Genomic DNA, 24,107 nt, shown 5'->3' with positions numbered 1-24,107 from the left:
ACAGCAAGAAAGTCCTACTTTTCCTGACCCAGGTCAAGTGTCATGAACCCAGTATCAAAATCTCTAATACAAGCTTCTGATGAGAATTTGTATCCAAAACACATGGACAGGTCTAGTGCAGAAACACCATATCAAGATAGCTGCCAGGTTTGCAGTAGGCACCCTCCCAAGACGGAGCATGGGTAAGTCTCCCAAGAGAAGACAGTAGCAGCAGTACAGCCTGCCTGTTCCTATATAAACCCCACCCAGTCTGCAGTCTGTGCTTAGCGTCACTTTTAATTGAAAGTTCTTCACTTGTCTCCCACGCCTACCGCATTTCGTTCCAGTTTGCATATGGTTTTCGTTGGTATGAGATCTGAAAAGATATTTTTGGAGTCCCTGTGGAAGAGTTTATCGAGAAGAACCACCATGAGATAAGAAGCACTTGCGCTCCATTTTTCAAGAAGTTAATTTGTTCATATACACCACGTGCCTTGCGCGCTACGTTATTGTCTTTCATATCCAGTACTGCAATAAACTGTGGCTTCATAAAAACTATAATCCGTGACGCAACAGACCGTTTGTTCCTCGCACAGCAGCTATGTTAAACAGAGCTGCGCTCCAGCGCCACACCAGGAAACGCTGCGAATATCACCCGTGAAGCGAACAGGTCATTTACAGCTGCGCAACAATGCCACCCTACACATGTAAATTAATAACTGTTTCCACAAGGCAAGATAGGCTCATTTTCAGCTTGTGATATGCACGCTGAAAGAAAGCAACCTGGAGAGATGATTGCATTACGACTAAAGTGATAGCAATCTTTAGCCACAACTGGGTTTCGGCACACAACACTGAAAAGAAAGAAAACAGAAAAAACAAAGACAAGGTTAATTGCAGAATCAATTGAGTGTGAGTCTTGAGTATTGTGGTATTGATCCATTTCTGTGCAATTTCTACAGACATGTAAAAATTGTCCATACTGGAGGTTGTCCCGCAGATTCTTAGGATGGTTACTCCTATAGTGCAGGATGGTATTTCTATCCGTTTTTTTGGTGAAAAGCTACATGTGAGAGACCCATTCATAGGTTTGATTGCGAGGTCCATCACTGTGTTGCTATTTGCCATTGTGAACTTAATTTCCTGAGTTTGTCTATTAATCCAAGCTAGAAAGTTATCTAGCGTGCCCTTCCCAATGAGAATGATGTCATCGATGTAATGATGCCAAAGGCATATTTTCTCATGGAAGGGATTGGAGATGTTGAGGACGTAGTTTTGTTCGTATACAGCTATAAAAATGATCGCCATGCTAGGTCATGACAACAAGACGCGTACACAGTGCGCGTTGCACAATCACTGTCCGTGTTTACGCATGCGCACTGCTTTGGAATAATTCAGCTCCACGGAGTAAGACAGCGTTTCTCTATTGCCTCGCCGAGCCGTACCATCCTACCTTTGTCCCTACGGGCTACGTTGTCAGCCCTTCAAGGTAAGCCCTAGGCTATGCCCGTTTGTTTTAGGATTAAGTGCTCCCCTGCCAGCGCTTTTACCAACCTGCGGTTCTCTTTGCAGGACGCCGCGTTCACTGCTGCGCAGAGAAGATGTACAGATCTACACGCAGCCTTTACTAATAAGGACAGCGCCATCACTGGTTCCAGACCCATTCCCAGGACGCCGCACTTGTTGAAGCACCCTCTCCTAGAGTAGACCAGCACACACATTTTAACAGTATGACTGGAAACGTTACAACATAAGGTAATGCTTCCCTTTTTCTGGCTATACCTCGTACATTCTACAGCTGCTTATTATATTCCAACTAAGCAATACCTTCACGTTTGCCTACAGCCCACTTATATCGGAGCGTTTATCCTAGATCCCTAGATGGAGGACTTCCCTGCCTCCTTCATAGAAAGAGTACCTAGTGAAACACATTGAAGGTCAGTGCCCTATTATCCTGTAATCTTAGATGTTATGTCTAGGTGTAACAGATTAGATTCTTTCCTTTTTAATGTCATGTATCAAGTTTTTAAGCAAATGCACACCAAACATTACTCATTTTAGCCTTTTATATGTTCCTCCTATAGGGAGACCTATTCCAGTCCCCAGAAGAAGGCCCACCAGCCCATATGCCGAAAAGTCCAGGGACCCGGCACTTCTTGTGCACAGGCTGTCCCCTGTATTGTAACTATTGATTAAGATCTAGACGTAGACCTATAATTATGCCACTTTTTTGTGTCCGGCGCTGCAATGGTATTATTTCTTACAGATTGCTTAAATGTGACTTTCATTGAATTATGTACAAGTTAAAAAGATTCACAAGTCACTGGAGGTGAAGGTGTAACACAAATCTCACTACACACTCTTTCAGTTTGTGGAAATTAAATGGATCTCGCGGATAAGATCCTGTTGTGAAAAACTGTGTAAACGAAATGCATAAACAATTTCGAGACAAAAAAGTAAAAAGACAAAACAAAAAATAACAGCAAATTATTAAATGCTGAGTGTATTTGAATGAACGTATGTGTTTTTGCTCTTTAATGTTGCAAAGTCGTGAATTGCACACTAAAGTATGTCTATGTGTACAAAATATGACAAAACATTGGAGGTGCATAGTTTTCTGATTAGGTCATAAGATGAATAGCTACTTTAGAAAAAACATGGTGAAGGCCCTGTGTGCAGGAAATAATTTCTGTTATTTGTTGGTCTCACCAAAGCACATTCTACTACAGGTGCACTGTGTATTGGAGCTTAGCTTTGCATCTTTGGCAGTGTTACTATATGCTTCCCTGTGCCCCTTGTTATCAAAGCTCTGTGTATTCAACTAGTTATAGTCTGGAACAAAAATAATTGTTGCATATGTACTTTCGAGTCCTGGGAACAGCCGATTCTCACAGCTTCGGCTAACATTATCCTAACCTCCCTTCGTTCCTGGCCTTGGCTGCCTGGTGTTCTTCAACCAGAAGTGAAAAGAAAAGCTTTTCATAAAAATAATACATTGTGCAGCATTAAATGGAGCCTTCTCTCAAAATGGTGATACCCTTGCTCTATTTTACAAAAATAACTCAACAAAACGAATGTCCTAGTATATACCCTGTTGAGCTATATATGCCTGTGTATTCAGCAATCTAATGCTCCCTTAAGTGCAGCAAAACTAGGCCCCTGAAGTGTGGCAAAACTAACTATTATTTTATATTTCTGCTCTTGTTTGGGAGGTGTGGGAGGCAGTGCATGATGTTGAATCTGCCCTACGTGCACCATCACGAAGTGATGGCCACTGACATGCATGATCTGGAAATAAAAGAAGCTGAGAAGCTAGTCTCAATTCACAATCACTTGGAGGTGCTTCGAGTTGACTTGCACAGTATCCCGCTCTGGAGACTGTTTTGTTCCCTTGCAGGTTGTCACAAGCCAGAGCCTGTGTCACATGCTCCAGACAGGTATAGTCCTTCTCCATGGCTTGATGTATTAGTTGATAGTCAACTTTGTTTGGGCCTTCTTTCTTTGGCACAGGATTCATAGTGCATACATTTATAGTAGAAATTGAAGCACACCCAATTCCGTTTTGACCCAAATAGTATCAAGCTGCAATAGAGCACATTGATCAATTTCTTAGGTGGCCATTTGTCATTACTGCTTGAGGGGAAGGGGGTATATCACTATTCTGTCCTTTAAATCTTGTACTTCCATTCTCAAAAGCTCAATTCTGAATACTCTACTTGTCTGCCATACTATAACTAGTTTAGAGGGATTGATCTGTACCGAAAACAGTTTGCAAATCTTGTTGCCATTATGTTAACATGTATTGCTCTATAAATGTGAAGTATATCAAACATTAGAAAAAGCAATGTGGTATTTTTATTATTGACATGTATAACAGCGCTACAATAACACTGATCAGTCATATAGGCTCACAAACAACCCCTTTTTTAAAGAAAATGTTTGGTTTACTTTCAAACCTCTCATCTTATTGTGTTCTCATATGTTTATTGCTCAAATTACGTAAGATAAACGGTCGAAACCCTGAATTTATCTTTCTTCATGTTTGTTGGCCATTGCTTTGGCTTTTATTTCTTTGTCCGTAAGTTATGTTATCCTGTTTGTCTATTGTTCATAATGTTATTCCAGAATGATATTACAAACACCAATTTCTTTTCATTTCCTGCAATCATCGTCGCCCAGCGATCTTCAGGTGTTAGTGCCGTTTGGGTTTTCATGAACCATTCTCTGGATAGATTCCTTTTTTCATTCAGTGCAGGGCATATCATAATTATATGATGTAGGCTCTTTGTCAGCGTTAAGTCCTTGCAAAATCGGCAGTGTTTTTTAAATTCCGGGGTTTGCTTCCTTGCTGCCATTATTTCTCGAGTTGGAAGGATGTTTAACCGTAATCTCATGAACGTGTCTCTTATTTTAGAAGAGAGGAAGATTGTCAGATATGATGGTAATTGATTTATTTGTCTATTATCTAGTGCACAGTGTATGTCGTGTCGGTATTTAGCTTTAACTTGGTTCGTGTTCAGCCAGTCGTTCTCCTTGAGTTTTATCTTCGCTTTTTGCAGTCTTTCTAGCAACATTTCCAGGGAGATGTCTTGTTGTTCTCCTTTGGCTTCGATCAATCTTTTCCAGGTTTCTAACGCATGCTCTGTGTTCTCAGTTTTCTCGGTTCTGAGTATTTCAAGCAGTGGTGCATGAGATTTACTCATAATTGTCCGATATAAATCGAGTTGTTTCCACAGTACGCTGGATTTGAGCGATTGGAGGGCAAGTTCTGCTCAGATACGTGATGTAGGCAGCGACATAGGCAGGTTTAACACTTTCTTCCAGAAACTCCCTTCCAATTGGTCCCAGATGGTTGTGTTGATGTTTATCATAGATTCTGTTCCGTATGTTAAAACAGCCGTTACTTTTTGTTTGTAAAATGTCACGACTGGATTCAGGGAGAATTTTCCATACTTTCGGTGTATTATTTTCGCCTGTCTTGCTAAGGACACTGTTTTTTCTTTGAGTTGTAGGGCCCATTCTCCTCAGTTGGAAATCCATACTCCCAGGTATTTTATGTTCTTTACTTGTTCCATTCTATCCTTTCCTATGCGAAAAGAGGGCAGATGTCCGATTTTCCTAGTTTCTTTCTTTAATGACATGATTTTGGTTTTCTGTGTGTTTATTTCCAGCTGGTTTGTTGTCATGTATTCTTCTAGTTTTTCTAACGCAATCTGCAATCCTCTAGGTGTTTTTGCCAATAGCACTATGTCGTTAGCATACAAGATACAGGGTATCGCTGTGTTATTTAATTTTAGCGGGTTTGTCGCATATTGATCCCCAGACTTCCGGGTTCTGTTTGATTACCATATTTGATAGACCATCCAGGCCTGGAGCTCTGGAGACATTCAGAGTACTTATTGCTTTCTGTATATCTTCAGGATCCCATTCCCATTGCCATGTTGTGTTTTTCGTTATGTGGATTTTTCCTTTCGGAGACTTGCTGTTTCCATATATCTCTGTGAAATATGCCGTCCATCTTTACTCTGGTACATCCGTAATCATTATGTTTTGTATTTGGGTTTGACCATGTAATAACGCCCATAGTTGTCTCGTATTTCGGTTTTTTAGGGTCTGCAGCATCTTCTCCGCGTCTTCATCTTGCATTATTAAGGCTCTGTTGTTCTTTGTCCAATTTCTGTATTGTTGTTTCGCGGCTTTGATTTGCTTATTTTGCTCAACTGAGTTTTGTTTCGTTATCAATTTTATTTTTGATCTCAGTTCCTTTTTTTGTTATTATTTTCTCGTTGTAGGCATGGTTATGTTTTTTTGCCACTTGCCCTTCGTTTGTTGTATTCCGCCACTTAAATGGCAAAAGAAACCATCCATAGTTGATTTTTTTAGTATCATCTAATGTTGAGTTGTTCATTCTATTTGGCAGTTCTTCCATCATTTTTTGTCCAATTCTTAGTCTATTTCTTCCATTGTTTATTTCAGTTTCTGTTGGTTCCATTTTTTCATTAGCCAGTATCTCAGTGTTACATGATCTTTTCATTATGAAATGATCGCTCGTTTCTGTTTTCATGTTTTGGGAGTCATTCAGTTTGTCGTATATACCGTTAGTCATGTATATATAGTCGATTGTGGCCGTAGAATTGCCTCTTGTGCAGGTTTCCATCGTTCTTCCAGTTGATGTATCGAGGCTATCTGATCTTCTCAAGTTCCTGCATGTTAATTCTTTAGTCCAGGTTTTGGCTCGGGGCATGAGATGATTTTCGTCTAGTTCTTCTCCTTTTTTTGTCAAATATGTGGATATTTGAATCGCCGCATATTATAAATTCTATCGCTTTGTATTTTTCTTTGGTGTTGTCTATTGCCAATAGAACCATGTCTATGAATTTCTCATCTGTTATGCTTAGGGGGTTCCAGTATAGGTTCATTAGTGCCCATATTTGGTCCTTTCTGCAGCTCCCGGTAGATGCTTCTTTCTCTTCTTTTTCTGTTTTGCATTTGTGTATTATTATTTGTATCCACGGGTATAGGTTTTCAAATTCTATTATGTCGATCTTTCGCCCATTTTTGATTATCGTTAAGAGTCCAGATGACAGACGGCCCTTTTTCTTTTGGATTGCTGGGTTCATTATTACTGTATAGCCGTCACATATAGGTTGCTCTGTTATCCAAGATTCCTGAATGCAGATTATGTCGACCGTTACGAGTATTGGGTTTGTTGTGTTGAATAGATGGCTATGACCCCAGGTGTTCCATGAGCATAATGTGGTGTTAGTCGTATTCTCTTCTTTTGATTGTTATCTTCTTTGGTTGTGAATTTCTTCAGTTTCCGTAATTGGATCCTCTTGTTGTCTCCATATTCCATATTTACGGTACAGCTCATGCCGGTTTTGGTGTTCTTTGTTATCATTTACTTTTGTCTTGTGCAGGCACTTTGCATTCTCATATTCAGGTGATTTGCTCTCGTAGTCACCGGCCTTTGCATGTGTGCTTACATTGTGATCAGACTGCCTCCAGCTCGACATCGCCATTTGTTTTTTCTTACCTGTATTTGGCATTTCTTCAACCATAGTTAGCTCAAAGCCTACCTGCTTAAAGATGAATTTGTTATCTATCATTCTGTTCATTATTTTTTCTGAGCTGAAGTTGATCTTCACTTGGTCCGTTGTTGTCTCATCACAGAATTCTACCGTGTGTATGTCTTTCCTTGTAATTTCCTTCATATTTGGAATAGCTTGTATCAATCTTAAAACGTTTGTGCGGTTCATTATCAGATTGTCGCTTTTTGTTGCTGTTCTTTTTTATTTTATTTTCTTGTCTTTTTTTATTATTTGTTTGTTTTGTGGGTGGACAAAGGTTGGCAATTTTATTGCATTTTCCGTTAGCCCATGGATTGCTTTGTTCTTGTCATTGTTATTTCCGTGCCTCCTTGTTGGTGGTGGTTCATCATTCAGGTCTGATGTTGGCTCTTCATCGTCTTCCCAGTCTACCTTAGATATCTCATTGAGGGTCATTTCATATCTGGAGCTGTCTTCTTCTGTTGCTCTTCATATTGATCTAATGTGATCATGGAGGCCTCTGTGATTTCGATTTGTGCTTCTTCTGATTGATCTTTCATGTCTTCCATATATGTTGATAGGTTAATTAATTCTTATATTTCTACATCATTGCTATTGTGATCTGGTATTTGCGTCCTTTCTTAGGGTTTACTATTTTCCAGTTTATTCTGCAGCAGTGATTTTTTATTGATCTGTTTCTTTACTATTCTCGTTTGTTTGGCGCTCCTTTATGGGATTTGTCAAATTTCTTAAAACGGCGCGAGATCCTCTTTTTTTCTTTTTTTCGTTGTTATTTCTTTTTTTTGGCAGGTTCTTTGTTTGCTGGTATCTTATTTCCTTTGGAGAAGATCTCATACGTTTCTGGGCCTTTCAGTTTAAATTTTGTTCTGCTGTCGTCAGTTGGCCTGGTATCATTTTCTTTCTCTCTGACTATCTGGTTGTCAGTCTTCGGTTCTGCAATAGGCTCTTCACTTGGGTCAATTAGATTTGCTTCATTGGTGATGGTCTTGTTTTTTCCTTCTTTCCTTTCGGCTGTCATTGCTAATTCATTTTTCTCTGCCTTTTCCTGCTGTTATGTTGCTTTGGTTGGTCTGTTGTGGTTTGATAGAAGCATTTGTATTGTTTTTTCTTTATTAGTTGTTGTCATCATTTTGATTAATGCGTGAGTCAAGTCTGTTTTTCGGCTCTATCGCAGCGTGCGATGTCGAATAGTCTTGTTTGCCACAAGTGGCTATTTTGTGCTTCTATTTCAAGCCTCTCTAGTATTTTGTTCATACTTTGTTCAAGATAACTTTGTTTTGAGTAAATTAATGCAGTGAGAGTTGTTTGATCTTTTATTGAGTCTATTAGAGATTCTTGTAGTTTCATGTATGGCAGTAGCGATTGTGTTGTAGTTCTTATTAGCATATTTTGCAGATCTAACATTGACGTTGTTATAGAGGCTATCTCTTGGTCATTGGGGTTGTTACTCTGCATTTGTTGTCTAGCGACTCTTGGTTTTGGATTGATTTCTCTTCAAATTCGGTTTGCCGTTCATTTGTGTTTTGCAGGTTTCTGTCTCTGCCCTTTTTTTTTTGTTCGTTCGGCTTTTGTTCATTTCCTGTTCATCGATTTCGGGTGAGGGTGTCTGCATCGTTTTTTATTGCCGGCAGTGGTGTGTTCCCAAATACCTCTCTTCTTCTTTCATGATTCCTCATAAGGTTTTCAATTTCGGTTATATCAAGAGACAGTCTCGCGGCTTTAGGGTTTGTCTGTTCGTTTTTTCTTGTCACAAATTGTTGTGAGTGTTTGCGACTTTCGTACAGGGCTTGCCATTTCTTTTGTGCTTTCACTGCCTTCTCTTGCTGGGTTAGGGTCTTTCTATCTTTTTCGTCTCTATCTTCTCGAGGGCCAGATGGTTTTTGCTAGTTTTCTCCTTCATTTCTCTCTTCGTCTTTCTTCAAGTGCGTTTTTTCCCTTGGGCAGGCTTCGGTGTATTTTTTGAGTCTTCAATCATGGCCTCCTTCGAAATTGGAGTTGAGTCTCCTGTAGTAATCTTCTCGTCTTCGCTTCTGGGTCCAGTCTTCTCTTGTTGTTTTGAGGTGTTTTCAGTCTGTGATGTATGGTGTATTTCTGTAGGTGTATGGTTGTGCTGAATAGTAAGTTGATTCTGAGTAATTACTTGACATCCATCCTTTTCTTCTCTTTTGTCAATATTTCTGGGAGTGCTTGTGTCTGTTGTTTCCCTTCCATTTTCTTCATTTTCTGTTCTTGTGGGGACATCTTTGCTAGTGGGATCTCTGGAGGCTTCATTTATATTTTTCCCGTATACTTACTGGGTGCAGATTGTGGTTCTGGCGTGTCCATTGTCTTTCTTCTGAGTTTCATGTGCGGGGGAGTTAGCTCTGCGTTTTTGCCACACTTTATAGTGCGTGTCATTGGAGGGCTGTGTCAGTGCTGTGCAGGAGCTCTTGAGCTCTCAGGTGCTAGTGAGTATATTTCCTTATTTTGTTTGGGGTGGATTATGGTGTGTTTTGCTTTCCGGGTGCATGGAGTTCTTTTTGGGTCGCTTTGTCGCCAGATGGCGGCTTCGACGCCTCTCTCCAGTATGTGCCTCGCAGTGCGTTGTTTGGTGGGGTGGATCAAAGGCTACTTGCTCGCAGTCTCCACTAGTTTTTGTTTTTTGTTTTTTTTTTAAATTAGGTTTTCCGTGCTAGGTTCGAGTTTATTGGGTGGTTTCTCTACTCAAGTTAGTGCATTATCACGTTAACTTCCATGGGGGCAAAACATACATAGCACGTTTCCGCTTGTTTGTTCATCAATCACCGTGCCGTGTCATTTCAGTGGGCAGTGTGCTTTTTGGGGTGTCTGAAATCTTGCACTTGCACCAAAGCCGCCAAACAGTTCAACAGCCACTAACCAACCCTTCTGTCCTCAGGGCTTACGCCGCAAGGGCGCGGTGGGTGTGGCTATAAGCACAGCTGGTTGTCACGTGATGTGCGTGTAGCAGGAAGTGTTGACAGTGTTTTGTGCCGCCTTAAAGCAATAGGCGTCCTTTTCACCTATTCACTTTCAGAATAGCTTTCAGCTTTCAGCACAGTTAGTGCATCCGAGGGTGCAGGCGGTGAATGCAGGTGCTCCTTCACGCTGGTAAGACCACGCCGCTCCCCTCCCTCCACAGTGAGTAAATAAAGTATTTTATTGACGCCGCCACGGCTCAACAGTCACTAACCAGCCCTTCTGTCCTCGAACCCTTTTTTACTTGAAAGTAAACAAAAGCAAGAACTACTGCTTAACTTGCCCTCCCCACAAAAGCCCTTCTATAAACTGATCTATTTGTTCTGGTGCTTGCCATTGCCCCACTTTTAATTCTAAGACAGCAGCTTTGCAGGATCTCATATGTGTGTGGACATAATCTGTGCCCCCACCATGCAAGTCTTGGGGCGTGCACTTTCCTTGCAGGCAAAACCTGGTGCTGCTTGCAAAGCTTGCCTGTCACTCAGCCACAGAGATAATCACTACTGAGCCTAGCAGACGGAAGCCTACTGCATTTTACAGTCCCTCCATCATGACTGCTTGGACACCACCCCACTACACAATATGAATAGGCTCCACTCATGTTGATCTTTTAACGAATACATTACTCGCAGGTTTAGTGAAGGAAATGGACCTAGGCGTGTTGAGAAAACTCAGCATTGTAATGGTGCCAGGGACACTAGTCTTAAAGGAAAAATAACCTGTAACCTAGTGGATAGTGTGATACTGAACATCTTTCTAATCAAAGAAGACAAAGTCCCCCTATTTAAGAGTAGTGCTAGAATTACTGTAAAATTAAATGCAGATGACTTGGGGTGAACAGATTTTCTAAATTAAAAACAGGAACAGGCCACTGACATAGAAGTAAGACTACAGTTGCAGCGGTGATAAACACATAAAGGACTAAAACACAAACAGGACTTTGATTAAACCATAGTTCTACTTCTTTGTCGGTGGCCTGTCTCTGTGCATTTTAGAGGCACAGAACACTGATTAGAGGAGAGAGGACCTGGCGGAAGAGAGAAAGTATGGGGAGTAGGGGTGAAAATCGAGTGGTGAGAGCGGTAGATTGCCCTATCAGGGATTTTTCAATCAGGTCTCTCAAAAATGTTGGGACAGTCTCCACCGATCCTCAAATTCCGGGATGGGGTTTTCAAAATGGAAAATACCTTGGGACACCGGGCCCGAGGGGCAAATTCTGTGATTTTACAGGCAAAACCGTGATGTCTAGACACCCTAAGATGACTGTCCGCGAAGAATTACGGTGCAAGATTAATTCCCCCCATCCCTGCAGTGCCAATAATCTTAAAAGGACATGCCTGCGTCGGCGCAACAATTAATGCACCACACAGCTCATGTATAAATACAACCTTTCATTTACCTAGCCAATCTTTTATGGAGCTGACGGCCCTTTGTATTTCCACAACCCCAGCACATAGAGCCTATGTGCATAATACTTAATTGCACTGCCCCCTTTCCAAACTCATAAATAATTACTGTTTTTCGAACTATAACATGTTTGAGGTGCTGACCCTTTAATGGCACGCGGTGGAGTGACATTCCACTCTGCTGCTTGCAGTATAAATAAACGGGGCATTCCCGGACGCTGTTATTTATTTTTTAATTGTGTTATGAATCATGGGTTGCCATCCCGTTCGCCCCATCCTGTGGATTTTATATATTTCTCGTTTTCCCTGTTTGGTCTCTAAATGTCTTTTCCTTCTTTTCACTCAGACGCCTCTTCATCTTTCTACTACGACTCATAAACAAGGCGTTGTATTCAATTCTTCTTGGAAAAACATGTATTAAATACACAGTTCTCTGTTTTGCAGGAAACTAGGCTGGATGATCTACATCACGTTGCAGTTGCCATAGGAAGACCAGATGGATTTGGAGATCATCATTGTAATGTAAGAAATGTAAACAGTTTGGACCAATACATTCTCAGTAAAATGTGTCTAAAGAGAGTATAGTGACGCTCTTACTGTATGGTATCACTTGCTGATAATTGCTAATGAACCCTAATTATTATTTTTCCAAGCACAGCCTTTGCCTCCGTGGCTCACAGGAATGAGGATACTATCAAATCCACAAAAAGGATTCACATATTCATGTCCTAAGCCCCCAAACAACAATTACCAAACTCTCTGGTTTGAAAAACTAGGTTTCTTTTTTTTTTTTTACACCTTTGCAGTTCTTTTAATTTTTTCTTTTAATCATTTTATTTTTCAAGGGGGTATTAATATTGCAGGTAGTTGGCTTCAAGGGGAAACAGAGCACTTATCTCCTAGGACAGGATTTGCTACCAGAGCATTGCAGGTTGCATAATATTACTTAGTGACTAGTGTGAAAAACCAGAGGGTGTTTCACAACCTAGTCCCCGTGCTCAGGTGGCCAGAGAAAGGCCATTGCTCTGGGTAGGGGGTCCACAGGGAGTGGGGGGCTGGGGGTGAAGAACCCGATGGTGAGATATGGTATCCTCCTTTCTCCACAACCCATCTAACCCATATTCCTGCTTATTTTATGGGAAACTACATCTCCCATAATTCCTCCACACATTGACAACACTACTGTTCTGAGGAAGATGAGGAATGGAACTAAAACGATTACCTCTAATGACTTGCAATGGCTTTGCCCCTGTAATGAGGCCAGGCAGAGCCAGGCACGCAATCCTAACTATACACACATGACACTTGTTAACACTGCCTGTCAGGATAAAAGGTGGCTCTCCAGGCACAGTCGGAGCGAGACTGGGTATGTGAAGGAACAGCTCATTCGGGGCTGATGCGAACCAGGCTATGAAAGTTGGAAGGCCAAGGGGCTGATCGGCACTTGCGAAGAACGAGAGAAAGCCAGGCGAGAATTCCACACTTTCGGGAAGCTGTAAGTGTTCCAAGACTTAAACCGAGTGAGCATAAGAGAGAAACCTTCAAGGTGTTTGAAAGCGGCCTGTGGCCCTCTCCGGGTGAACGGCAGAGTTGGGGGTGACCAGAGGAGGAGTTGGTAACGGCATTGACTGCTGCAAGCAACAAAAGCCTGGTTTCTGTTAAAAGCAAAAGTAACCGTAACCCAAAAGTTAAAGGTTGTGTCACGACCCTCACCCAAAACCCTCTCTGGCAAACCCATTGGCCAGGTGGAGTCAGGACTCAGGCCTCTACAGTAGGGGCGTCACAGTATTAGTTTTATGACGGTACGATAACCTTCTTGCCAAATGACGGTATATCATGGTTATCGTGGTATAGCAGGTGGAGTTAACTAATCTTAACAAATATTTTCTAAAAAGGTCATACATTGTCAGATTTATCAACACAAAGAAAACCAGGCACCCAGGGCCAGAATTGGGCTTTTCAACATATTTTCCACTGAAATGCCACCCCTTGCTTCCACCAAACACAAACACATGTGTGGAGAGGAGGAGGGGGGTGGGGAGCTCTGCTGCAACTGGCAAAGCAAACTGAATAGCTTTTCTTAAGTGGTCATTTAGGCTTTTAGCTCCCCCACTGGCTACTGGTGAAGATGAAAATGTTGCCATTTTGATAATCTGCATGCCACAGATCAATGGAGGCTGGTGGTAGTATACGCTTGTGAACATACACACACGCACACACACTCTCTCTTTACGTTACAACCTTTAGTTTACTTGCGGGCCAAAGGGTGTTCAGTCATCACGGCATGTTACCCTTTGGTATGGCAGGGAATACCCACAGAGAGAATTTCGCAGTCTGACTAATTATATGTAAATTCAATGATGGAACCAGGGAAATCCCCCATTGTCATATGTTTAGCAAACATTATCCATTATAAATATATAAACCCCAAAGCCGCCAACCCAAAGTAAACCCTTTCCTTCTTGCACTGTATTTATTCTTCCTATTGCTAACATATTGATTTTGTGTCTGACGTGTGGTTTATGGAATGGCATTAAAAACTGCTTCAACTGAAACTACTTGGCAGAAGGCACATCCAACAGTGCAAGACCAAGACTGCGCAGCACTTTCTTACTGCAGCCTTAACAAATAAGATTGAAAAGCACACTTAACGGTATAAACGGTATACCGGTATAAACAATGTGACGGTTATTATTGTTCAATTAAGTGGTTCACGGTATCTTTAACGGTATACCATTATACCGTTACATCCCTACTCTAGAGCCTGGCATCCTCTTCAAAAGCCCTCATGGGGCCAGTCCTGGCGCCTATGATGCCAGGCTCATACACCTTGAAAAACAATGTGCTTGGGAACGACTTTATTGTATTGTCAGCCAACATGGAGACATCCACATAGCTTGGTTCCTAAGAACCACGCTATGCGGTGTAGTGTTTTGGGTGTGGTAGCCTAGGGACTACTTTACCTGGACTATTTTGTTGGGGCTATTTAAATCACACCCCAGCAAGACATCATGCTTTGCGTTACTTTGCAGCTTGTAACGTGACGCTCACCGTGTCCAGCTATTCCCTCGAACCTCGGAGATGCAGAACCTGCAAGGAGACAAAAGAAACATCATTAGCAGCAGCATCTTGCCTGCAGTCTTCATCTTTAAACACTTGCAGCTACTGAGAACAGCTTCCTCGAATCTGCACGCCTCCCGGACAGAACCACCTGAAAGAGGAAGATAGAGGCAACATTAAAGAAAGCAGTAGAGGCATTTACAAATTATGAACTGCTCAAAAGGCTTAACTGGCTGGTCGCCTCTTGGCTGGCACCACTCCGGACATCCCACTCGCGCTGAAGAACACCGCGACCTACAAGGAAGGAAAACACATGTTAGCAAAGGCAAGACTTTGCAGCGCTGCGCATAGCGCGTACTTACCGCATCATAGCACTCTTAATGCATCATCATTTACCAGCGGGGCTCAACCAAGCCAGTTCGCCGCGCTGAAGCTCCGCATACCTAAGGGAGAAAAAAGAGACATTTTAAACAAAGAAAGGCATGCAGGATAGCAACAAAACTAAAGAACAGCAATAAGACCTACCTGAACAATATCAAATGGGCTGGCGTCAGTGAAGTAACTGGACCGCACTTGCCCATGAAAGACAACACGCCCTTGCAAAGAAGGCCAGACGGAGAGCACGCCTAATTCTACCACAAGGTGAGGAGAGGGCGCCAGAGGGACTGAAATCATACAGGGTGGAGGGAGGATACTTACCCCAGTCGGTCAGTCTTGAACATAGTCCTCCTGTATTTTCAGGCAGAACCTTCTCCGCAGATCATATCAGGGCAAAGCTGAGAAGCATACCAGCGAGTAACCTGGCTGGGTGGCGTCCCTGTGGATACCAGGTGAGCGTAACAGAACGCGAAGACTACCATAACAAATCCACCTGGGCGCCATGGCGTCATCAGAAATGGACCAGTTGGCCCAATTACTAGGAGAGCTTCGTGCCAAGGTTCATTCTGCCCGACAAGAGTCTAATGCCCCCCGGAGAGACCTAATAGTGACCAAAGAACGCACTGAAGAGATTAGCAGGCAATACTTGCAATCACAGGCAGGACAGACGCCTCTACCTGGAAGCAATCCAACGATGCAAAACCCCGCCATACCGCCCACTCCGGCACAGATCACGTTACCTGGAACAGTGCCCCTGGCACCACCAGAAAGGTTCTCAGGCGACCTACGGAAGTATGCGGCATTCATCAATCAGTGTCGCCTTCATTTTCTCTGTAGGCCTGGAGCATTTTCAAACGACCAAGCTCGGGTAGCTTTTGTCTTATCATACTTGAGTGGTAGTGCAGCAGATTGGTCGGTTCTGTTGGTAACCCATGACGATCCTCTATTACATGACTTTGGGGGGTTCCAGAGAGAAATGGAAAAACGTTTTGCTCGCCATACCCAGGAACAAGCAGTAGACAATGAACTCTGTCCCTCCGACAGGGGAATCAGGACTGTTAACGTACATTGCTACCTTCAACAGACTGGTTGCCGAAGCTAGGTGGCCAGAAAACAAAAGAACCACGTTATTCCATCGAGGCTTACGAGGCGAATTAAAGGATGCCTTAGCCCAGGTGGTTGATCCACCCAGAGACTGTGCAGAATTCATAAATCTGGTCGTGCAGCTAGACCACCGGTTGCAGGACCGAAAGGCAGACCGGTCTAAGACGGACCCTCAGACCGTGCATGTTCGACCAAGGGAAAACACACCCCGTGTATCTGAAAATACTGTAGAACCCATGCAGACTGGAGGGATACGGTGTAACGCTCACCTGATTCCCATGGAGGCGCCGACCCATTCTGGACTGCTACAACTTCTTCCACGGTAAAGCGTAGTGCTTGGAAGATGGACTGGACTGGACCCCCAAACCTCGTCTGTCTGGCCCGTAGAATAATCCTTCTGTAGATGGGAAAAGGGAGTTAACTGTCTGCTAGATTGTGTGTGAGATTCCCCCCTTTTTCCCCTTCTCACCCTCCTCGAACCCTAGCTTTGCCTTCCGCAGACTCTCACCTTAATTTCTGTATGGACGAGCTCTCCATCCTGCTTCTGACGCAGGGGTGCGTAGATTTCCAGTTACTTCATTGGATCTCGGATTTGGCGAGGGTTCGATGTCTGCTTGCCTTTACCAAAATGCTGCCGTAAGTATATAGTTCAAAAGATCAAGTCTTATTTGTCCCTTGGCCTTTGTTTAATTTTCAGGGACTAGGTGAGGAATCCGTGTGGAGGAATGGATTCGCAGAGGTAAGCTCAGGTGAGTACTTTTAATGAAGGTGTGCCGTAGTGGTTTGCTCCGACACCTTAATGAGTGTGTCTTATTTCCCCATAGGGGCCGGGGTATGGAAAAGCCAGAAAAGCCGCTCCGACCCGAAAAGAGAACTGAGGTCCCAACAAAATTCAGGTAAGACTTAAGGTGAGTAATCTGTCCTTTTGCAATTAGTTCGTTGCTCACCTTGTTTTGTCCTTTTTCTCCGTAGGTCTTGAATGCGACCGATGTCGCCTATGGGCGCTGAAAAGGTTGCCGGCGCCAAGTGAAGATAAGTGGAAGCGGCGCGGCAGCGTGAGAAGCGGAGCGCTTCTAACTATTGTCTTTCTTTTCCGTAGGTGCTGGGATGCGGCTGATGTCGCCTATGACCGCTGAAGAGCTAGACAGCACCACGTGAAGGTAAGTGGAAGCGGCGCTGCAGCGAGCAATGAGATGCGTTTCTAACCCTTGACTTTCTTTTGCAGGATCGACGGAGTGAAGAATCTGGATGCTGGATGAAGGTAGGTAATGTCCTAATGCTTGCCTTTCTCTCCTTGCAGGTGTTCCAGGTGCTGGCGGGCATGGCAGGAGCCAGGATGCAGGAGCCGACTTGGTGAGCGTCCTGCTGCAGATGCAGAATAACGCGAAGCACGTGTGGCCATCCGGGCGTGGTTTAAATAGCCTTGGAAGAGCTTCAGGTGAGTGTTCTTCCACTGGCCCCACCCGAGTAAGAAAAGAGTTCCTGAAAGAAAATAGTTCCTCCCCAGCCTTAGTTGGCTTGGAGCTTCAGTCAGCATGGTCTGCCTCGGGTGAGTATGCAGCATGGTCTGCCTCAGGTGAGTTCACCCAAGCATTACCATATGTTCTGCCATGATGAGCCTGGCGCCTATGGCGCCGGGACAGATGCCTTTTATGAGCCTGGCGCCAAAGGCGCCACAACAAGGTCCAAAGAGCCCCTATAGGGGTTTGCTGGGTCCTGCTTGGTGAGTATGAAGTCTGCTTCCGGGGACGCTGGGCCTGACCTGGCTCCTCGGGAGCAGGCATCATGACATACGGCCTCCATTAACAAAACAAGAGCGAGACAAAAGAAGACAACAGCTTTGTTTGTATTGTGGGAAATCAGGACATTTCCTGAAGGACTGTCCATTAAAACCCCCAAAAAGAACAGTCGGGGCCACAGACAAGGATGAAGCTAAGGAATCGGAAAACTACCAAGCTCGACAAACGTAGAGGTCAGTTTGTCGAGTGAGAAGAAAGAGTTGCTGACCTCGCACTTTGCAATACCAGTGATCTTAATTAACCATCAACAGTCGTCAAGAATGCATGCTGTTGAAGCATACATTGATAGCGGAGCAGTTGGAAATTATATTGGTCAAGAACTGGCAGCAGAGATGGGGCTTCCTTTGTGTTCTAAGCCAACTATGGACAAGGTAACCACTGTGGATGGGACAGAAATCGCTTCCGGACCAGTAACCCAGTGCACAGCCAGGATAACCTGGCTGTGCCAGGACGGACATCGGGAGTCTATTTCATTCGATCTCATCAAGGCACCTCAGTTCAGGCTAATACTAGGGATGCCATGGTTGGTTGCTCACAACCCTTTGATAGACTGGCGGGCACGAAAATTAACCTTCCCCGTTGACTGCTTCCCTGTCTGCTATTACCAAGAGGAGAAACCCGACATCTGTATCCCCATGACTCCCGGAGCAACAGTATCAACCCTGGGAGCAACTAATACCTTGCCAAGTGAATACCATGATTTCAAAGATGTTTTCCGCAAGGACCAAGCCAATACAATGCCGCCGCACAGGCCCTATTACTGTCAGATCGACCTTGTTCCTGGTGCACAAATCCCTAGCGGCAGGATCTACGCTCTCACAGAACCAGAAAACCTTAATTTGAAATCCTATTTAGAACAATACCTTGCAAGCGGATTTATCCGTCCATCGAAGTCCCCCGCAGCCAGTCCTTTGTTCTTCGTACCGAAAAAGGAAGTAGACTTGAGAACCTGTATTGACTACAGCACATTGAACCAGATCACCGTGAAGAACCGCTACCCCTTGCCACTTATCCCTGAGATGCTAGACCAAGTTAAAGATGCCCAGATTTATACCAAATTAGACCTTCGAGGAGCGTACCACCTGGTCCGAGTCAGAAAAGGAGATGAATGGAAAACCGCCTTCCATACTAAGTACGTCTTGTTTGAATGGACGTGCACAAGGTAGATGCCATTCTGAAATGGCCTTCACCGACGTCTCTGAAAGGGGTACAAAGCATGCTGGGCTTTGCGAACTTCTACCGCTGGTTCATCCCAGACTTCTCTCAGGTTGTGCACACAATCACAGTACTATTTCGAAAAAACAAAAAAAAGTTTGCTTGGACCGAAGAAGCAGAAGAAGCCTTTCAGGAACTTAAACGAAGGTTTACCTCCGCTCCAATCCTGCGACATCCTCGTCCAGACCTCCCTTATGTCGTTGAAACTGATGTGTCCAGTCTCGCAAGGGGGGCTGTCCTTTCTCAGAGAGACCCGGAAACCGGCCAGCTACATCCTGTGGCCTTCTGGTCGAAAAAGTTCTCACCTCCAGAGATTAATTATGCCATCACGGACAAGAAACTCCTGGCTATCAAATCCGCCTTTAAAGCCTGGAGGCACGACCTTCTGGGGGCCAGACACACCATTACAGTCATCACAGATCACCGAAACCTGCAATATCTCAAAGCAGCCAAAGCCCAGTCCTCGCGCCAATTGCAGTGGGCCCTTTTCTTCACCGAATATGATTATGTAATCACATTTTGACCCGGAGTCAGAAACGGAAAGGCGGATGCCTTATCTCGCATGGGCATAGATGAAATAGTATATACAACTCCAGACCTAGTATCTATTATACCTAAAGACAAACTCTTGGGTATCACGACAGCCTTAACACAAGCAGAACTACGAAAATAAATCCAACAGACAATGAATCCTGATGCCTACCTCGCATGGCAAACTCAAGGAAAACAATATACCATCAAGGACCACCTACCCTTTTTCAGGGATCACCTATATGTACCCAAGAACGAATTACAGCAGCATATTATTTCAAACTATCATGATTCACTGATCGAAGGGCATCCTGGGATCGCCAAAACCCTAGCTAAGGTGAAAGAACCTTTGGTGGCCTACCTGGCGTAAGGACATCATTCAGTATATTCAGTCCTGCGGTGTCTGCTCACAAAAAAAATCACAAACAAAACCATCTGGTCTCCTACAACCATTGGACATTCCTCGAGTTCCATAGCACACTCTTTCCCTTGACTTCATCACTGATCTACCTCCAAGCCAAGGGTTCAACACCATCCTTGTAGTTGTGGACTTATTCTCGAAGATGGCCCATTTTATTCCTCTCAAAGGCCTCTCAGACGCAGCCACTTAGTAGAAGTTTTCCTGGAGGGCGTGTTTAAGCTACATGGCTTCCCTTCGGTTCTCGTCTCTGATCGAGACAGCCAGTTTGTTTCAAACTTCTGGAAAAAATGTTGTGCAATGGCGCAGATCGATGTTCGGCTATCTTCCAGTCACCATCCCCAAACGGACGGCCAAACCGAGAGAACCAATCAGAACCTCAAGCAATATTTACGGTGCATGCTGCACCATGAACAAAGGAATTGGAAAGACCTACTATGGATAGCCGAATATGCATATAACAATTATTTGCATTCAAGCACGGGACAAACGCCCTTCTATACCCTTTATGGCAGACATCCACGTACCTGTGAACTAGACCTTCCAGCCAGCTTGGAAATGCCAGAAGTAAAGACTCTACACACAACCATTACTCAGGCTTTCAAAAGGGCAAAGGAACACTTTATTCATGCCAAAGAAAAACAAAAGAGATTTGCCAACCAACACCGGGAAAAGGCCCCTGATTATCAAGTAGGAGACAAAGTTTGGTTAGCCGCTAAATTCGTACCCATCAAGGGAACCCGGACCTTTCATCCCAGATTCTTAGGACCCTATACCATTAAGGCAATTATCAACCCAGCAGCCGTGAAACTGGATTTACCACCTAATCTACACATCCACCCGGTATTCCATGTGTCCCTCCTGAAACCAATGCAACCCGGCACACGGATTGGGACACCACCTTAGCCCATACTTTTTGACGGAGAACCAGAATTCGAAGTCAAAGATATCTTGGACTCTAAATACTCTTGGACCGAGCTATATTATCTCGTCGATTGGAAAGGATTTGGACCACAAGATAGATCCTGGGAGCCCAGTGAGAATATCCACGCACCACGTCTAACCAGGAAATTCCATCGGAACTTCCCAACCAAACCTGGGCCAGACAGAAGGCACACCATGGGAGGGACCTTAGGAGGAGGTGGTGGTAACGGCCTTGACTGCTACAAGCAACAAAAGCCTGGTTTGTGTTAAAAGCAAAAGTAACTGTAACCCAAAAGTTAAAGGTTGTGTCACGACCCTCACCCAAAACCCCCTCTGGCAAACCCATTGGCCAGGTGGAGTAAGGACTCAGGCCTCTAGAGCCTGGCATCCTCTTCAAAAGCCCTCATGGGGCCAGTCCTGGCGCCTATGACGCCAGGCTCATACACCATGAAAAACAATGTGCTTGGGAACGACTTTATTGTATTGTCAGCCAACATGGAGACATCCATATAGCTTGGTTCCTAAGAACCACGCTATGCGGTGTAGTGTTTTGGAGGTGGTAGCCTAGGGACTACTTTACCTGGACTATTTTGTTGGGGCTATTTAAACCACACCCGAGCAAGACAACACGCTTCACGTTACTTTGCAGCTTGCAATGTGACGCTCACCATGTCCAGCTATTCCCTCGAACCTCGGAGAAGCAGAACCTGTAAGGAGACAAAAGGAACATCATTAGCAGCAGCATCTTACCTGCAGTCTTCATCTTTAAACTCTCGCAGCTACTGAGAACAGCTTCCTCGAATCTACACGCCTCCCGGACAGAACGACCTGAAAGAGGAACATAGACGCAACATTAAAGAAAGCAGTAGAGACATTTACAAATTACGAACTGCCCAAAAGGCTTACCTGGCTGGTCGCCTCTTGGCTGGCACCACTCCGGACATTCCACTCATGCTGAAGAACACCGCAACCTACAAGGAAGGAAAACACAGGTTAGCAAAGGCAAGACTTTGCAGCGCTGCGCATAGCGCTTACTTACTGCATCATAGCGCTCTTAATGCGCCATCATTTACCAGCGGGGCTGAACCAAGCCAGTTTGCTGCTCTGAAGCTCTGCATACCTAAGGGAGAAAAAAGAGACATTTTAAACAAAGAAAGGCATGCAGGATAGCAACAAAACTAAAGAACAGCAATAAGACCTACCTGAACAATATTAAACGGTCCGGCGTCAGTGAAGTAACTGGACCGCACTCGCCCATGAAAGACAACGTGCCCCTGCAAAGAAGGCATGACGGAGACCATGCCTAATTCCACCACAAGGTGAAGAGAGGGCGCCAGAGGGACTGAAATCATACGGGGGTGGAGGGAGGATACTTAGCCCAGTCGGTCAGTCTTGAACACAGTCCTCCTGTATTTTCAGGCAGAACCATCCCGCAGACCACATCAGGGCAAAACTGAGATGCATACCAGCGAGTAACCCGGCTGGGTGGCATCCCTGTGGATACCAGGTGAGCGTAACAGGTTGTGCGTGCGTTGATAAAACGCGTAATGGAAAGAACAATTGCCGAATTTTAAAAGGAAAGGATACAAAGTAACAGAGTGGTCCTGCGAGGTGCAATTGCACATTCAAAAGTCTCTGTGAAATGTTCTGAGTTGAAGTGTATTACAACGGGAACCAAAGGCAAGAAAGTAATTTTGATACTGAAATAGAGTTGAATAAGTGAAAAGCAAAGTATGTGAACTCTAAATATGCCAAGAAGGAAAGGTATATGAACTTTGAAAGCAAAGAGAAAGAAATACAAAGAAGTATTGGTGTTGCATATGAACTGTGAAAGATGCCAAGAGGGCAAATTAAAGAGAATAAACTACAGAAACCAAGAAGTATTGGTGTTGCATATGACTTTTGAAAGAGAAAAAGAGGGCAAAATAAAGAGAATAAGAAACTAAAAGTACCAGGAGGCACTGGTGTTACAAGATAATGAAGAATGTGGATTGTAGAATTGTTTAACGAGAGGTTGGAGTGGTCATGCAGAGGTCTACGCAAAATCCTTGCAGTTTGAAAGTCTTCGACAGCGAAAAGACACCTAAGACAAAACGTGGGGAAGGGAACCCCCTACAAAGAGAAAGACAGGCTCGAGCCTGGCAGAAGGACGCCTGTGCAGAACTGTGTGATAAAGTGAAAAGGTGAATATCCCAGCAGAGGGAACCCTGTGCAGAACTGTGGGATAAGGTGAATAGGCAGACTCGAGCCCAGCAGAGGGAAGCCTGTGCAGAATTGTGATAAAGTGAGAAGGTGAATGTGGAAAGAGAGGAAGGCTCGAGCCTGGCAGAGGGAAGCCTGTTTTGAATTGTGGGAAGGTAAAGGTCAAAAGTAGAACTGTGTATTTTTGACAAGGCAGACACAGTCTAAGGAAGTGATTGAACTATCAGAAGTTTGAAGCACAAGCCTGAACTGTTGAATTGTACCATTAAGCCAAAGTGTGATAGAACTATGCCATCCACCTATCCTTTTTAAGAAACTCTCAAGACCCCCTGGTGCTGAGTGTGAGGAAGGGAGTTGTTACTTAAACCATTCTGACATTTTCGTTTGAGACACTATTTTCCTTTAGTATTCCCTTCACACATTTGTCATTTTGAGAAAGGGGGCAGGGTTAGATTTTTTTTATCATGGGCCTTTTTATTTTGACTAGAGTGACTTGTACTTGTTTTGTTATTTGTTTAATGGTCGAGACTACTCCCATTCTATAGTTAGGACCAGTTAGGAATTCTACTAACCCAATCAAAATACCAAATAAAGGTTTTAGAATCTTGTATCTTTTGGGCCTGTGTCAACTACTTGATAGAATGCCGTCCTTACATAAGTGAACGCAGTAATGTTCAAGACTTTCTCATAAAGGGGGAACGTGGTTTTGCAGTTCACAGCAATTAGAGATGTTCTCTCTCTGTCTTTTTTATCTTCACTGGTTTAGGTTTGTTGTGAGATTCAGCAGTCTCAATGCTTCCTGCAGCATGTACACAGATGTTGGGTTTGTAGTAAGAATGAGCAGTCGCAATGCTTTCTCCCGCCTTGTTAAAACTTCAGGCTTGCTGGCAAACTCTGCAGCATCAACGTTCTCTCCAGCGGCCTCCTTTCTTTTTTCCTAGCCTGTCTGATGTACGAGTGTAGTGTCCCCCCTTTTTCCTTGAATGTCTTTTATTGGTCTTGTTCTCTGTTCAGTTTGCTCACTCCCTGATAGGTTCACCTGTCC

At 43.9% G+C, this 24,107-nt stretch overlaps 1 protein-coding gene and 1 long non-coding RNA gene across 3 annotated transcripts in view; both read left to right on the top strand.

The window, feature by feature from the left end:
* AASDHPPT (aminoadipate-semialdehyde dehydrogenase-phosphopantetheinyl transferase) overlaps window positions 1–24,107 on the top strand; it is a 512,586-nt gene that overhangs the window by 406,172 nt on the left and 82,307 nt on the right. For both annotated transcript variants that reach the window (XM_069640723.1, XM_069640722.1), the window contains one exon: window positions 11,876–11,953. In XM_069640723.1, the coding sequence (XP_069496824.1) occupies window positions 11,876–11,953 (78 nt within the window). The remainder of the gene's footprint in view (window positions 1–11,875; window positions 11,954–24,107) is intronic.
* LOC138528826 (uncharacterized) lies at window positions 1,303–1,909 on the top strand. Its single transcript, XR_011284250.1, has 3 exons — window positions 1,303–1,468; window positions 1,552–1,734; window positions 1,825–1,909. It is a non-coding gene; the product is annotated as an uncharacterized lncRNA (long non-coding RNA).

This window comes from Ambystoma mexicanum, chromosome 7q, assembly GCF_040938575.1.
Source record: "Ambystoma mexicanum isolate Mex_15411 chromosome 7q, UKY_AmexF1_1, whole genome shotgun sequence".
Classification (NCBI taxonomy): Eukaryota; Metazoa; Chordata; class Amphibia; order Caudata; family Ambystomatidae; genus Ambystoma; species Ambystoma mexicanum.
This window is presented reverse-complemented; position numbering and strand designations above follow the sequence as displayed.